This window comes from Seriola aureovittata, chromosome 19 (genome assembly GCF_021018895.1).
Source record: "Seriola aureovittata isolate HTS-2021-v1 ecotype China chromosome 19, ASM2101889v1, whole genome shotgun sequence".
NCBI lineage: Eukaryota > Metazoa > Chordata > Actinopteri > Carangiformes > Carangidae > Seriola > Seriola aureovittata.
Window position 1 is genome coordinate 580,408 of NC_079382.1, and position 12,726 is coordinate 593,133.

The following is a 12,726-nucleotide window of genomic DNA, read 5'->3' on the forward strand; positions in this document are numbered from 1 at the left end:
CTCACTGACTCTTGTGTCTTCTCTTGGATCCTTTGGCCCTTCCTGTCCTCTAGAAATCCTTCACTTCCTAGGGAGCTATTGGCTGATGAGTTACACATAAATAAATTGTAAATATTCTGAATTAAATGTAACTCCGGTTGAATAAATACATGTTATTAATAAATACACAAATCAATCATTTTGGAGGAAAACGTCATGGGTGGGGCCTGGGAGGAAGTTTGACTCGTATAAAAGATCAAATCGATCAGATCTGGGCGAAAGGACGCCACCTTGTGGTGAATCCAGCATCTACATATCAAACACAGGACGTGGATCTGAATCCCGTAGTTTCTGATCAGGGAGCAGCGTCCGAGCAGCGGGTCTGATCCGCCTCCACCGCCCCCTTAGCTGCAACGCTGTCTGCAGCACGGACGCCCGTGCACGCTGCGTCTCTGCCGCCGGCTGAGGTGAGCTGCCCCCCCCCCCCCCCCGTCCCCTCCTATTCCTCCGGTGCTTCTCGGAGCAAAATGCGCTGATCCCCGCTGCGTTGGAGGCAGGATGATTTCTGTCGTCTCCACTGTGGAGAGCGCTCCCATAGGAACGGGCACACCGGCGCCGAGCCTCTACCAGCGGATCAGGAAGGTGTTAACCAGGTAAGAGGAGGCTGAGCAGCCCTTTACATTCCCTTCACGCTCAGTGAGGTGAACAGCAGCTCGTCGCTGCGGAAGGGGGGCTGCTTTTCCTTTTGTTTCATACACAACCTGTAACATCAGAGCTGCTGCTGCAGGAGGCATGTTGTGCAACAGATGTCAACAAAACAACCACACAGCATCACCTCTGCATGAACATCGCGTCATGTATGTCTGCTGAAGTGAGGGCATTCCTGCACCCTGTGGTACCAGAGCGGAGTCCGGTCCTGGCGGCGCAGAAGGAGGAGGAGGCTGCCGCGGAGGGTTCACCAGCGAGCTCAGGCTGTGCTGCACAATGGCTTTTGTCCTGTCCCCCATCCACCTGCCTCTTTCTCACTGTGTCCTGCATACTCCCTTTGTGTTTTTCATGCTCTCAGACACACACACACACACACACACACACACACACACACACACACACACACAGACCACACTTAGTCCCCTACCCTTTCCTGCCATCTGCTGTTCCTTCATCCCTGGTCGCTCTTGTTTATCCTTGGGCTGTTGGACTGGCTGCCTGGCTGCAAGCTAAATTTGAGACCAGCATATCAGGCCCATGTCAGCGTGCACGCAGTTTGTGTGTATGTGTGTGTGTGTGTGTGTTTGTGTGTGTGTGTGTTTGTGTGCTGGCACAAACAAGGCTGCACATCGGACAAGTGTAACCAGTGTCAGTTTACTGGCTGATATTGGTTTCCTTTTTTATAAGGATACCTTAGCTTGGTTATTAAAAACCAAGGCTTGACATTTTGTCTGTCCAATTGCCTATAATGCTCATGTGTAGTCAGTGTCCACCTTGTTGAGCCTGTGTTTCTATAGGACAAAAAGTGGACAGTGGGAGGATGGAAAAAAACAACATCAACCTGGTGTTTCGAATCAGATGTAATCCAGTGGCCTCCACAGGCTGCAAAGCACCTTCAGGCTGTGGTGGAGATGTCATGTCAGCAGAGACAACAAACATCTTACCAATGTTACCAGCAAGGAGATGGATTTATTTCAAGAACATACTGGAGGGTCTTACCTACCAAATAAAATGACCATTGTAATCTTAAACACATCTTAAGCATGGAGGAAACTTCGCACATCTATTCAGTCAGGCAGGTGCGTAGGAGCAGGGGGGGCAGCCGTTCAAATTTCTTACAATTTTGACTCTTAACTTTAGCGCCACGATATAGCCGGATGGAATAATATTTTTTTGTGAAGCATTTATACACTATTTGGAGTTATGATACCAATTTTCGTGTGTCTGGCTCACACATGTTAATGAATAGGCCCCACCCACTTTCATCAATCAATATGGCACGTCAGATTTTCATTAATACTTGCCTCCAAAACATGTCTACCAATTTTGGTGAAAATCTGTCCACTAGATTTTGAGATATGTATTTTTGGTATTTACTGCACCCCCTAGAGGTCAGGATCAAAATGCTTTGGTAGGCCTACTCCCTGTCCTGTCCCAAAGATATCGACCAAGTGTCATGATGATCGGACATATGGTTAATGAGTTATGGCCAATATTAGCTAAGCCCCGCCCTTTGCAAAGATATTTTGGTTGATGTGTTTTGTACGATCTTGCTCATCTATAATAGAAATTTATTTATTTATCTCCCAAGGTGGTCTACCAAATTTGGTGTTTCTATTCTCAAAATTCATAAAGTTCTATTCATTTTACTGTTTTTCAAATTATGCAAATTAGCAAAAAATCTATCCAGGTGCCCCCTAATTGTTCAAGAGGGTTTTTTGTAGAGCACGTTGAGCTGGACATGTATGTCAAATTTCAAGTCAATCAGACAAATGGTGTGAATGCGCTCATACTTCCTGGGCCAGTAGCACACATCATTTCGAGTGATGTGGTCAAGTTTTGTGTTTCTCGCTCATTCCAGCTCACGGCAATTTGAGCTGAGGAAGAAGATGAATAATAATAATAACTAGAAAATTCCAGGGAAATTTTGAGTGCCACGGGGGCTACTGCCGGGATGAGTACATGATTTATTTCCAGTGTTCAAAAGTCACCCTGATCATATTCTGGTTTTGAGAAATGTCTTGATATAAAAGACTCTGATATAAAACAATGTCACATCCCTCCATCATGTATTATGTGGGAAATATCTCATATTCTGTGTTGTTTTTTTTAATAAAACAAGAGGCAACATGTCTTCAAACTGGCATTTAAAGGGTTAAAATCCTGAAAACTAATAACCATTTGGTAGGTTTGAGCAGAACTGAAGTGGTTTAAGAGATGTATGCAAAAAAAAGCAGAAAAAAATATTGATATATGATGATTTTATAGCATTTTCTTTGTGTGTCCTTGTTTGGACGCGAGGAACCCCAGAGGGTACAAAATGTGTTACCAGTGTATAATAGACCTGTAACAGTAACTGACATTAGATTTTAAAAATATGTCAAAAAAGACACTTTCTTGCAGAAATCCATACCTTCAGCTGTAACACAGCCAAAATGATCAGCAAATCAAAAAAGAAAAGTGAAGAAAATGTCCAAAAAAGGACAGAGGGACCCCTGAGGGTTAATAAATCCCTGAACCGCTATTTAAATTACCACTATTATGTTTTTTTCTGTGCTAAATTTAACATTACTGGGGAGGAGAGCAATGCGACTAGAAGTGACAGCGAGAGAGGGCTAGTAGCTTCTCCTCTCCTCTGTCTCAGCGGAGACCGTCACAACTTCATTCACTCTTTTAACAAAACAAAAAAAAAAGCAACGAAGGAAGCAGTAAATGGACTTACATATTTAAGACCTAACTAAATGTAATTTAAGACCTAACATGCAGCTAATGTAAAGCTAGCAGAGCTTGGAGAGTTGGTTATCTGGTTGCTAGGCGCACGCACACACGCACACAGGTCAGGAGCTGCCGTTGCCATGGCAATGTGAAAATCTGCCCAGAATTTGGCTTCTACATGGCTTCAAACAATTGCAAATTATGAGAAAACCGTTACTTCTTTTCAAAAACCGAAAACACCGTGACAGACACTGAAGCCAGAAGTTTCTTACAGTCTCTATTTTATTCAGATATTCCTTAAAATGAGTGAGGAAGCTCAGTGCGAAGACAGAGTGAGATTCTTTTGAAAAAAAAAGAGGATTACATTAGGTGTCAATGAGAGTGAGACAGGTATTGCTGCCGGACTCGGCACCCCCGTTTAAATTTTGTGCAGACCCTGCCTGTCAAAGTTACATTTTATGAATCCCAACAACTATGTCTACATTTTCAGAAAGAATTATTGGGATCCTTTTTACGGTTTGGCCGCGAGCTCGAGTTAAAAATAAAAATAAAGGTTATTTTTTACTGCTTCACGCACTCTAGCCAACTGACGCTTTCACTCTAACTTTGAAGAAAAAGTGATTTGCACTCCTCCTTTGAGTGCTCACAGTTTGAAAAGTTTACATGTTATGTAAAAACAGTTCCTGTCTTTTGGAGCGAGCAGAAGTTTTCCTCCGTTTATAGTTTGAATCACATTTCTACGTGCAGGTATGAGAGAGCTGGGTGACTCAGAAAAAAGGTGAAATTTTGTAGAAAAAAGGTGAAATTTTGTGGGTTTTTAAAGAAAATTCCAATGCATTCCTAATGCATTATTTTTTCCCGGTATTTTGGGAATAATTTTGGGAAAAATTGGAATTTTAACACCAAAAGTCATAGCACCCCTTTCGGGATCAAGACGCACGTTTTGATGTATATATTACCAGGGTTTTCTCAAAGCTGCGGGACGAGTTACGCGCCAAAATTTGGTGGAAGAATAATAATAAGCCTGAGGAATATTAATAGATGCCTCAGAGCTGAGCACCCGTGGCACTAATAATAGGCCTGAGCCCTAATGACAGTAACTGTAAGTCTGGCACCTCATGGTGGTTAAGCTCAAACCCAGGATTATTAGCCTGCAACTAAAGTAGACTGAACACAAATGATCAATACACCTCCTTTGCAGAAGTCTACTGAGCGCATTTTCTAGTTTTCTATCTAGTCAAATTGATTTAAAAATGACAATTAATGAGAACAGGCTCTCTCAAAAATTATTTAATGTATAATGAAATCCCAAAGCTGTACACTGAGACCAGTGGCGGCTGCTGGTCTTATAAGGAGGGGAAGCTCATTTTTACATCATAAAATGTGTCCATTTATTTATATGTAAATTCGCAGAGTGACAGAAGAGATTCGCCAAAAACAACGCTAGTCGTTTTTAACAAAGACAAAGTCGCTGAGGATCAGTAACGTCTCCAGATCAACCCCGAACAACGGAATGAAAAACTTGAAAACTGCTCCGGTGGATGCTTATACTTCAAGATCGCTGATTCGCTCATTTCGCTGTCAATCAAAAAGGGACTCAGCCTCAGACAGATAATCCAATCATCATGCAGAAGCCGAGCGTCCGGGCCAGCCCACTGCCCCATAGACCCCCAGAGACGCTGAGCGTCCGATGGGCGGGACAAAGCCCAGCATTTATCCAATGACCGTCTAGTTTCGCTGCAGTGGAACAACCCACTCTTTGCTTCCCCATTGAAGTCAGGAGACGCTCGGCGTCTACACTGTGTAAAGCTCTGTGGCGCTGCGGGGATGAATGAGAAGAAGTCGTGTCGGTTACCTGTGATAAGTAGCTGATTCTGAACAAAAGATGAACGTGTTCTAGCGCATATTTAGTCAATGAAATGTTCACACAACAGCACATATTTGACCACTTATTTTGTTGACATTTTAGGGGAAGCTGAGCTTCCCTTGCAGTCTTAGAGCAATCGCCACTGACTGAGACCAGGAATGTTATTCAGGCACAACTCACGTGCCAGCCTTTCTGCACTTCTACCACTGACATCTGGACAAGCAGGGCAGTTGATGCATACATAATACACATATACACAATCCAGTATATAACTGAATCCTGGGAAACACAGACCTGGTGTTTGGGATGTTCAGGTTTATGTTCAGATCATACATCAGACAGTCTCCATGAAGCCCTGAGGGCTATGTTGTCCAAGAAATGGGGACTGGACCTGTTGAAAACGGCCAGGATAACCACTGACAATGTTTCTTACAACAAAAAGGCATTTGAGAGCTACACTTGGATACCATGTTTTTGCCATAACCTTCATCTGGCTGTAGGCAAGATTGTAGGCCTGGACCGTGTCTCAACATGCTTGTTAAGGCTCCGGACAACCTTGTCTGCCTTTTCCAGGTTAAACAAAATGATGAGGAGCTTGAGGGAGAAATAGAAGACCTTGAAGCTACCTGAGCAAAAGCTCATTCATGATGAGCCTACATGCTGGAAATCCACCTTTGAGATGGTGGGCAGATTTCACTTCACTTCAAGATATGAAAGCAGACTGCTGGACACTGTCTAAATACTGCAACACAACTTTTGTGACCATGGAGGAAGAGGTAAAGGCAATACTTTTTCAGAAATTGGGTGAAACTCCACTACAGGCGGGGGGGGGGGGGGGGGGGGGGGGGGCAAAAATAAGAAAAGCCGACTTCAAAATGATGTTGTCCACCATCAAGAAAAGATGGCAGAGTCAGGAGAGACAGGTGGGGCTGGGGGTGGGGCAGTTCATTCCACATCCCCTGCTGACCAACTAACAAGTGAATTCTTGTTGTACAAACAAACGAAAGAGATAAGCACTTCTGAAGATCCACTCAACTGGTGGAAGAACCACGCAGCCACCCTGCCAACTCTTGCACATTTTGCCTGACAGTGTCTGTGCATTTCCAACCACAAGCTGTGCTTCAGAAGTCCTAGACACATTATGGGAACATTGACACGCTTGTTGGCTGAGAATCTTGAAGTGGCCAAAAAACTGTCCAGAAAATAAGACAGAGAGAGAATAATATAGAAAAAAGAGAAACATTTCAATGTTCTGTGACAAAATCTTTCTATTGTGAACCAATTTTTAGTTATTTTTAAAGGTGTAATATGCCTATAAAAATATGAAGGCAAGAGGATACTGCATGACACATGCAATTTATACTGCCAAACATAGAAGGACAGACATTTACAGACACACACCATCTCCAAAACATGGATACACTTTCAAAATAAGAGTCTCAAAAAGGTAAGAGCTAAGGTAGTTAACAATAGTTTGATCTTAGAAGATATGCACTATATGGGGATATAGTACTATAGCTTTATTGCAGATCAACTTCTGTAAGTGCATGTACATATGTGTATACATGTCTTGCTATGATTGTGGGGACAAATTTGGTTTTGAAACCATCAGTGTGAGGTTATTTTGGAAAGTAGTGACAGCTTCAAAAGGCTTTTTGAGGGACACCTGCAGTGACTGAGGTCAGTGTCAGGATAAGTCTCTACGACATGAATGAAACTGAAAGTAATGTCCTTCGTGCAGATTGAAACGTGAGGCGTGAAGTACACGCACCAGTCACATTGGTACATTCAAAATTTCACATTCAAAATTTCTCCAGGAATTTTCTAGTTTTACTATTTGTTGTTCTGTTGCTGATGTCATGTAGGTGGTTGTGCCGGCATCTTCTTTACATAAATGTAAATGTAGTATCCACTAATGTACCTGCTGTGGTGTCCAGTGCTCTGTGTTGTGGTACAGATCTCAAACAGAGCTCATCAGTTGGACACGAAACTTAAAGCTGATGTTATCAGTGTTGTGTTCACACAAAGAATTTGTGATTGCAGGTATGAGTGTGATGTCCATCCACCCATTATCCATACTGCTTATCCTTATGGAATTGTGGGGGGTCTGGAGCCAATCCCAGCTGACATTGGGCAAGGGCGGGATACATCCTGTACAGGTTGCCAGTCTATCACAGGGCTGACAAACAACCAGTCACAATCACCGTCACACCTACGGGCACTTTGGAGTCACCAATTAATCTAAACCTGCATGTCTTTGACTGTGGGAGGAAGCCGCAGAACCAGGAGAGAACCCATGCAGACCCAGGGAGAACATTTAATCTCCACATAGAAAGGCCCCAGGCCCAGGGTCTGAAACCAGAACCTCCTTGCTGTGAGGCAACAGTGCTACCCACTGCACCTATAAATGTGATGTGTTTGTGTTTATTTGTCACATGACTAACACAAACATGTATCGAGCTGCTGTTATGTTGTCTGATGATCATGATTTGCAATCATACGTAATAAAACACTGATGAGCTTCTGTCCACGTCTCTGTCCTCTGCAGGGACCTGCTAGTGACCCTGGCCCTGGGCCAGGTTCTGTCCTTGTTAATCTGTGCTATTGGTCTGACCAGCAAGTACCTGGCTGATGACTTCCACGCTAACACACCAGTGTTCCAGAGCTTTCTCAACTACATCCTGCTGTTTCTGGTCTATACCACTACACTGGCAGTCCGGCAAGGTACGGAAACTCAAGTGTGTTTGTAGACTCAAGTAGATACTGTAAGTACACTGAAACGAGGAGAGGGCAACATCACAGAATGTGGTTTTGATTCAAGTGATGACAGGGCGACAATCACCAACATGGATACAGATAGTTTTTGTTATCAGCAGGTGTGTGATTTATAAGGTGAATCATTAAAAGATTCCTCCTGAATAAATTGTTAAATGTTATTTCTGTTAAAACACAAGATGATCTTAAAGCTCCATATTTTCCTCTTCTCCTGTATTCCATTTGAAGGGTTGATCTAAAAAGATATATTTGTGGTTTTAAGAACCCGTGGGCCAGGTCCTGATCTTATTAATCTGTGTACCTGGCTGATGACTTCCACGCCAAGACACCAGTGTTGTACAACTTTCTCAACTACATCCTGCCGTTTCTGGTCTACACCTCCTCTCTCAGGCTTCTCTCTGGAGCTCTATAACAGGTCGGTGAACCAATCAGAAGAGAGCAGGCTCCAAGCCTCTCTTCTGATTGGCTGACTGTGTTCGAGTGATCGAATAAAAATATAGCAGATTTCAGGTAAAAACTCAGGTTTAATGGGGGGTCCAGGTGGGCGGGGCTTGGGGCGTGGCTGAGAGCAGTGACCGCAGAGCTGGTTTTAAGGCTCTGTCTCAATCTCTGCATTTCTCTGTGGACTGAGCTTTGATACTTTCACAGTATTAATATAGAACCTAGACCTGCTTCATAATCAAACAACACATGGACATCTACCTTTATACTATATGGACCTTAAGATTATAGGTTTATTGTGTTAATTCCATGAACAGCATTGAGTTGAATAGTACAGTAAACACCAAGAGGAGTCAGGTGCTTTACGCTGTGAACTTGAATATGTGTAAAATAAGACAGTCAGGCTCTTCTTTTTTACTGCTCTGTGTGCGTCCTTTGTCGCTGCCTCCATGCTGGAGTTTACCTCTGGGTAAAACTCTACAGTTTAATCTACGTTGTCTGTGAACTGATGATCAGGATGGTGGATATTATCCTTTCTACATGATGACCTTTACTGACTGCACTTGATCACTCAGTGTCAGACTGGGACATAGGGTTTTATATATATATATTTGTTACTGTATGAACATTCAGAAAGTATTTGTACCTTTTACAATTATGTTAAATCTACTTCATGACCACACTAAAATGTTGAGTTGTTTCTACAGTCACTTTCTTTGTTATGTGGTGTGATCTGCAGCAGTGTAGACAGTGTATGTTGATGTGCTCTGTGTATGTCCTCCTGTGTGTTGGACCAGGGGAGGGGAACCTGCTGGCCATTCTGAAGCAGCGCTGGTGGAAGTACATGATTTTGGGTTTGATAGACATTGAGGCCAACTACCTGGTCCTGAAGGCTTACCAGTACACTACACTCTCCAGTGTACAGGTTAGTACTCGTGTGTGTGTGTGTGTGTGTGTGTGTGTGTAAGTGAGAGAGAACTTATGCCTTCTAATGTGTAGCAGAATCTAATGTATAGAATGCAAACATTAGCATGATAAGATACAAAGCTGAGATGGTCAACGTGGTAAGTTTTATACCTGCTTGCATGCTGGTGTTAGCATGTTAGCTCAAAGCAACCTGACAGAGCTGCTAGTACACTCTTATTCCCCATTCAAACAGACCAGACAGAGTAGTGAACACTCTTTGGATGTGTCTCAAACCAGATCCTTCACTCAGTACACTCAAATGTAGTACACTGTGTACACAATACATTCACATGTAGTACACTGACTACACAGTACATTCACTTGTAGTATACTGACTACACAGTACACTCACATGTAGCACACTGACTACACAGTACACTCACATGTAGTATACTGACTACACAGTACACTCACATGTAGCACACTGTGCACACAGTATGCTCACTTTTAGTACACTGACTACACAGTACAAGCACATATAGCACACTGACTACACTGTTCACTCATATGTAATACACTGTGTACACAGTACACTCACATGTAGCACACAGTGTCACCTGTCAGTTGATTTACTCAAGTGACTTGAAATTGAACATTTTATTTTCCCATGTGTCTCTTGTGTCATGTGACATGGAAACAAGGTCGTCAGCAGTGTCGAACTGTCCTCCTTCCTCATCGGCTGTTTTCACAAGTTTGAGAATATGTTGGTGGTCCCTCCCCTTTTTGCTACATAGTCAAGATGGTGACTATGTCCATTGTTTTACACTGAATTTGTTGACTTCTAGTACTTCAATGCAGACACACTCATCCTCTCAAAACAGTGAGAGTCTGGAAGTAAGTGAATTTAGACACAGAACTTGAGTACAGCTGCATCATTTACACATCAGTTACATGACAGAGGTATTAGTCTATGTAATCTCCTTTAACCAGATGTAATCTCCTTTAACCAGTACGAAACTGCAAAAAAAAAACAATAGAAGCATGAAGTTTATCAGACGGACATGCCGGGCCCATGGAGTAGAACCTGGAATGGACCCTGTAATGGACCCTGGAGGGGACCCAGGAGTCCTGTAATACTGCTCAACACAAATCAACACAGTTCATTGAACTGCAGCAGATACAAGTTTGTAGACAGCTCTCCTCCTGGCAGGATATTGTCCCAAACACAAATGAGACAGAAGGATAAGAGCCTGCGTGTGCTGTGGGTGGAGCTTAGGTGTTTACATGGTCTCAGCCTTTCTCAGAGGGAAGGCCTGGCACAAACCACTCAATCCACGTTGGTGGGAAGCATGCTATGGTGGTGGACCGTCCATGGTTCCATTTGGATGGTTAATGTTGGACCAGTGTGGTAAACCCTCCCAGGACTTATCATGTGTTTGCTCTGTGTGTCTGTGCTCCTCTCAGCTGTTAGACTGCTTTGTCATCCCGGTGGTCCTGCTGCTGTCTTGGTTCTTCCTCCTGGTGAGGTACAAGGCCGCACACTTTGTTGGGGCAGGACTGTGTTTGCTGGGGATCGGCTGCATGGTGGGAGCTGACATCCTACTTGGTCGGCAGCAAGGTCTAGGTGAGTATACACACACACACACACACACACACACACACCTGCAGTCACCTGGAGGTTTGTGTTTGATGTGTTTGATGTGTTTGTTGTGCTTCTTGTGGATCTTGTGGTTTTGTTGTGTGTTTGTCTCCTGCTCATGTTTCCCTCCCCTCCAGGAGAGCAGAAGCTGTTTGGGGATCTCCTGGTTCTGGGAGGTGCGACACTGTACGGGATCTCTAATGTCTGTGAGGAGTTCATTGTGAAGAACCTGAGCCGGGTGGAGTTCCTAGGCATGATGGGACTCTTCGGATCCTTCTTCAGTGGCATCCAGCTGTGAGTCTGTGTGGGGCTAGAGACAGAGGCAGTGCAACACATTGTCCCTAAACTAATATAACACAAACAATTATAACCTTTTATATCTTTCTTGAACACAACCACTAAACATTCACGGGGCTGGTGGAAAAAGTAAGTGAACCCTTGGATTAAATTCAATTAAATTTAAACAGGTTGAACCTCATTTGGCACCAATGACCTCAAGCAATAGCTTCCAGTAGCTGCTAATCAGACCTGCTCAATGTTCAGCAGGAAGTTTGGACTGTTCATCTTTAAAGAACTGCTTCAGCTCTTCTTAAGATATCTGGTTTGCACGTTTCTCTTTAGGGCTGTCCACAGCATCTCTACTGGATTCAGGTCTGGGCCCTGACTGGACCACTCCAGAAGGTGGATTTTCTTTGTCTAAAGTCATTCTGAATTAGATTTACTTGATATTTAGGGTCATTGTTCTGCTGCCTCACACAGCTTCCCCTGAGCTTCAGAAGGTGGACAGACATCCTGACATTATCCTAAAGGATTCCTTTATAAACTTGCAAATTCATTTTCCCCTCAATGATGTGGAGCTGTCCAGGTCCAGAGGCAGCAAATCAGTCCCAAATCATGAAGCTCCATCCACCCTGCTTCACCTCTGAGATGATGATGTTAGGATTATGCAGCGCCCTTTACGCCACACATAGAGCTGCAGGTTTTTCCCAAACGAATTCAACCTTAGTTTCATCAGTCCATAAAAGATTTTCCCATTAGCATTGTGGAGTGTAAAGGTGCTTTTTATAAACTTCAGGGGTGCAACAATGTTTTTATGGAGAGCAACAGCTTCCTCCGTGGTGTCTATGGCAGGACACCATGCTCCATGCACCATGTTGTGTAAATCACATGAACAGAAATGTGAACCAGGTCCAATGATTCCTTTAAGTCTTCAGCTGTTACTCTGAGCTTCTTTGATAACATTACTGATCATCTGTGTTGAGCTGTTGGAGTCATCTCAGCTGGCTGTCCACTTCAAGGTAGGGTAGCCACAGAACTGAACCATCTCCATTTATAGACAGTTTTTGACTGATGATGATCTAAACACTTTGAGGTGACTCTGTGACCCTTTCAGCTTCATTCAAATCAACAATCCTTGATCAAATGTTTTCTGAGAGCTCTTTTTTATTTTATTTCCGGTAATTGCCCATTTTAAACTTGATGCTGTTCTTCCAGCCATTCCATCCAGTGTCAGATCCTGCTTCCCTTAAACAGGGATGTTCTGTCACAAGAGCTTCAGCTACCATTGCTATCTCTTTATCACCTGGGTAAGCCTTGAAACCATATATGGTAGATGGAAGTCTGCTTTTGGTCCCTTGCCAACTGAAGAGGTCTTCCATTCTTCTCGAATTCCGTATTCCCATCTCGAAGTGTCAGC

The 12,726-nt window shown here is 43.5% G+C and overlaps 1 protein-coding gene across 1 annotated transcript in view; it reads left to right on the forward strand.

The window, feature by feature from the left end:
- The first annotated feature begins 347 nt into the window (after nucleotides 1-347).
- slc35f1 (solute carrier family 35 member F1) overlaps nucleotides 348-12,726 on the forward strand; it is a 33,941-nt gene continuing 21,562 nt past the window's right edge. The window contains exons 1-5 of the mRNA XM_056405113.1: nucleotides 348-632; nucleotides 7,818-7,993; nucleotides 9,283-9,410; nucleotides 10,856-11,015; nucleotides 11,168-11,324. Coding sequence (XP_056261088.1) covers nucleotides 538-632; nucleotides 7,818-7,993; nucleotides 9,283-9,410; nucleotides 10,856-11,015; nucleotides 11,168-11,324 — 716 coding nt within the window. The 5' untranslated portion in view covers nucleotides 348-537. The remainder of the gene's footprint in view (nucleotides 633-7,817; nucleotides 7,994-9,282; nucleotides 9,411-10,855; nucleotides 11,016-11,167; nucleotides 11,325-12,726) is intronic.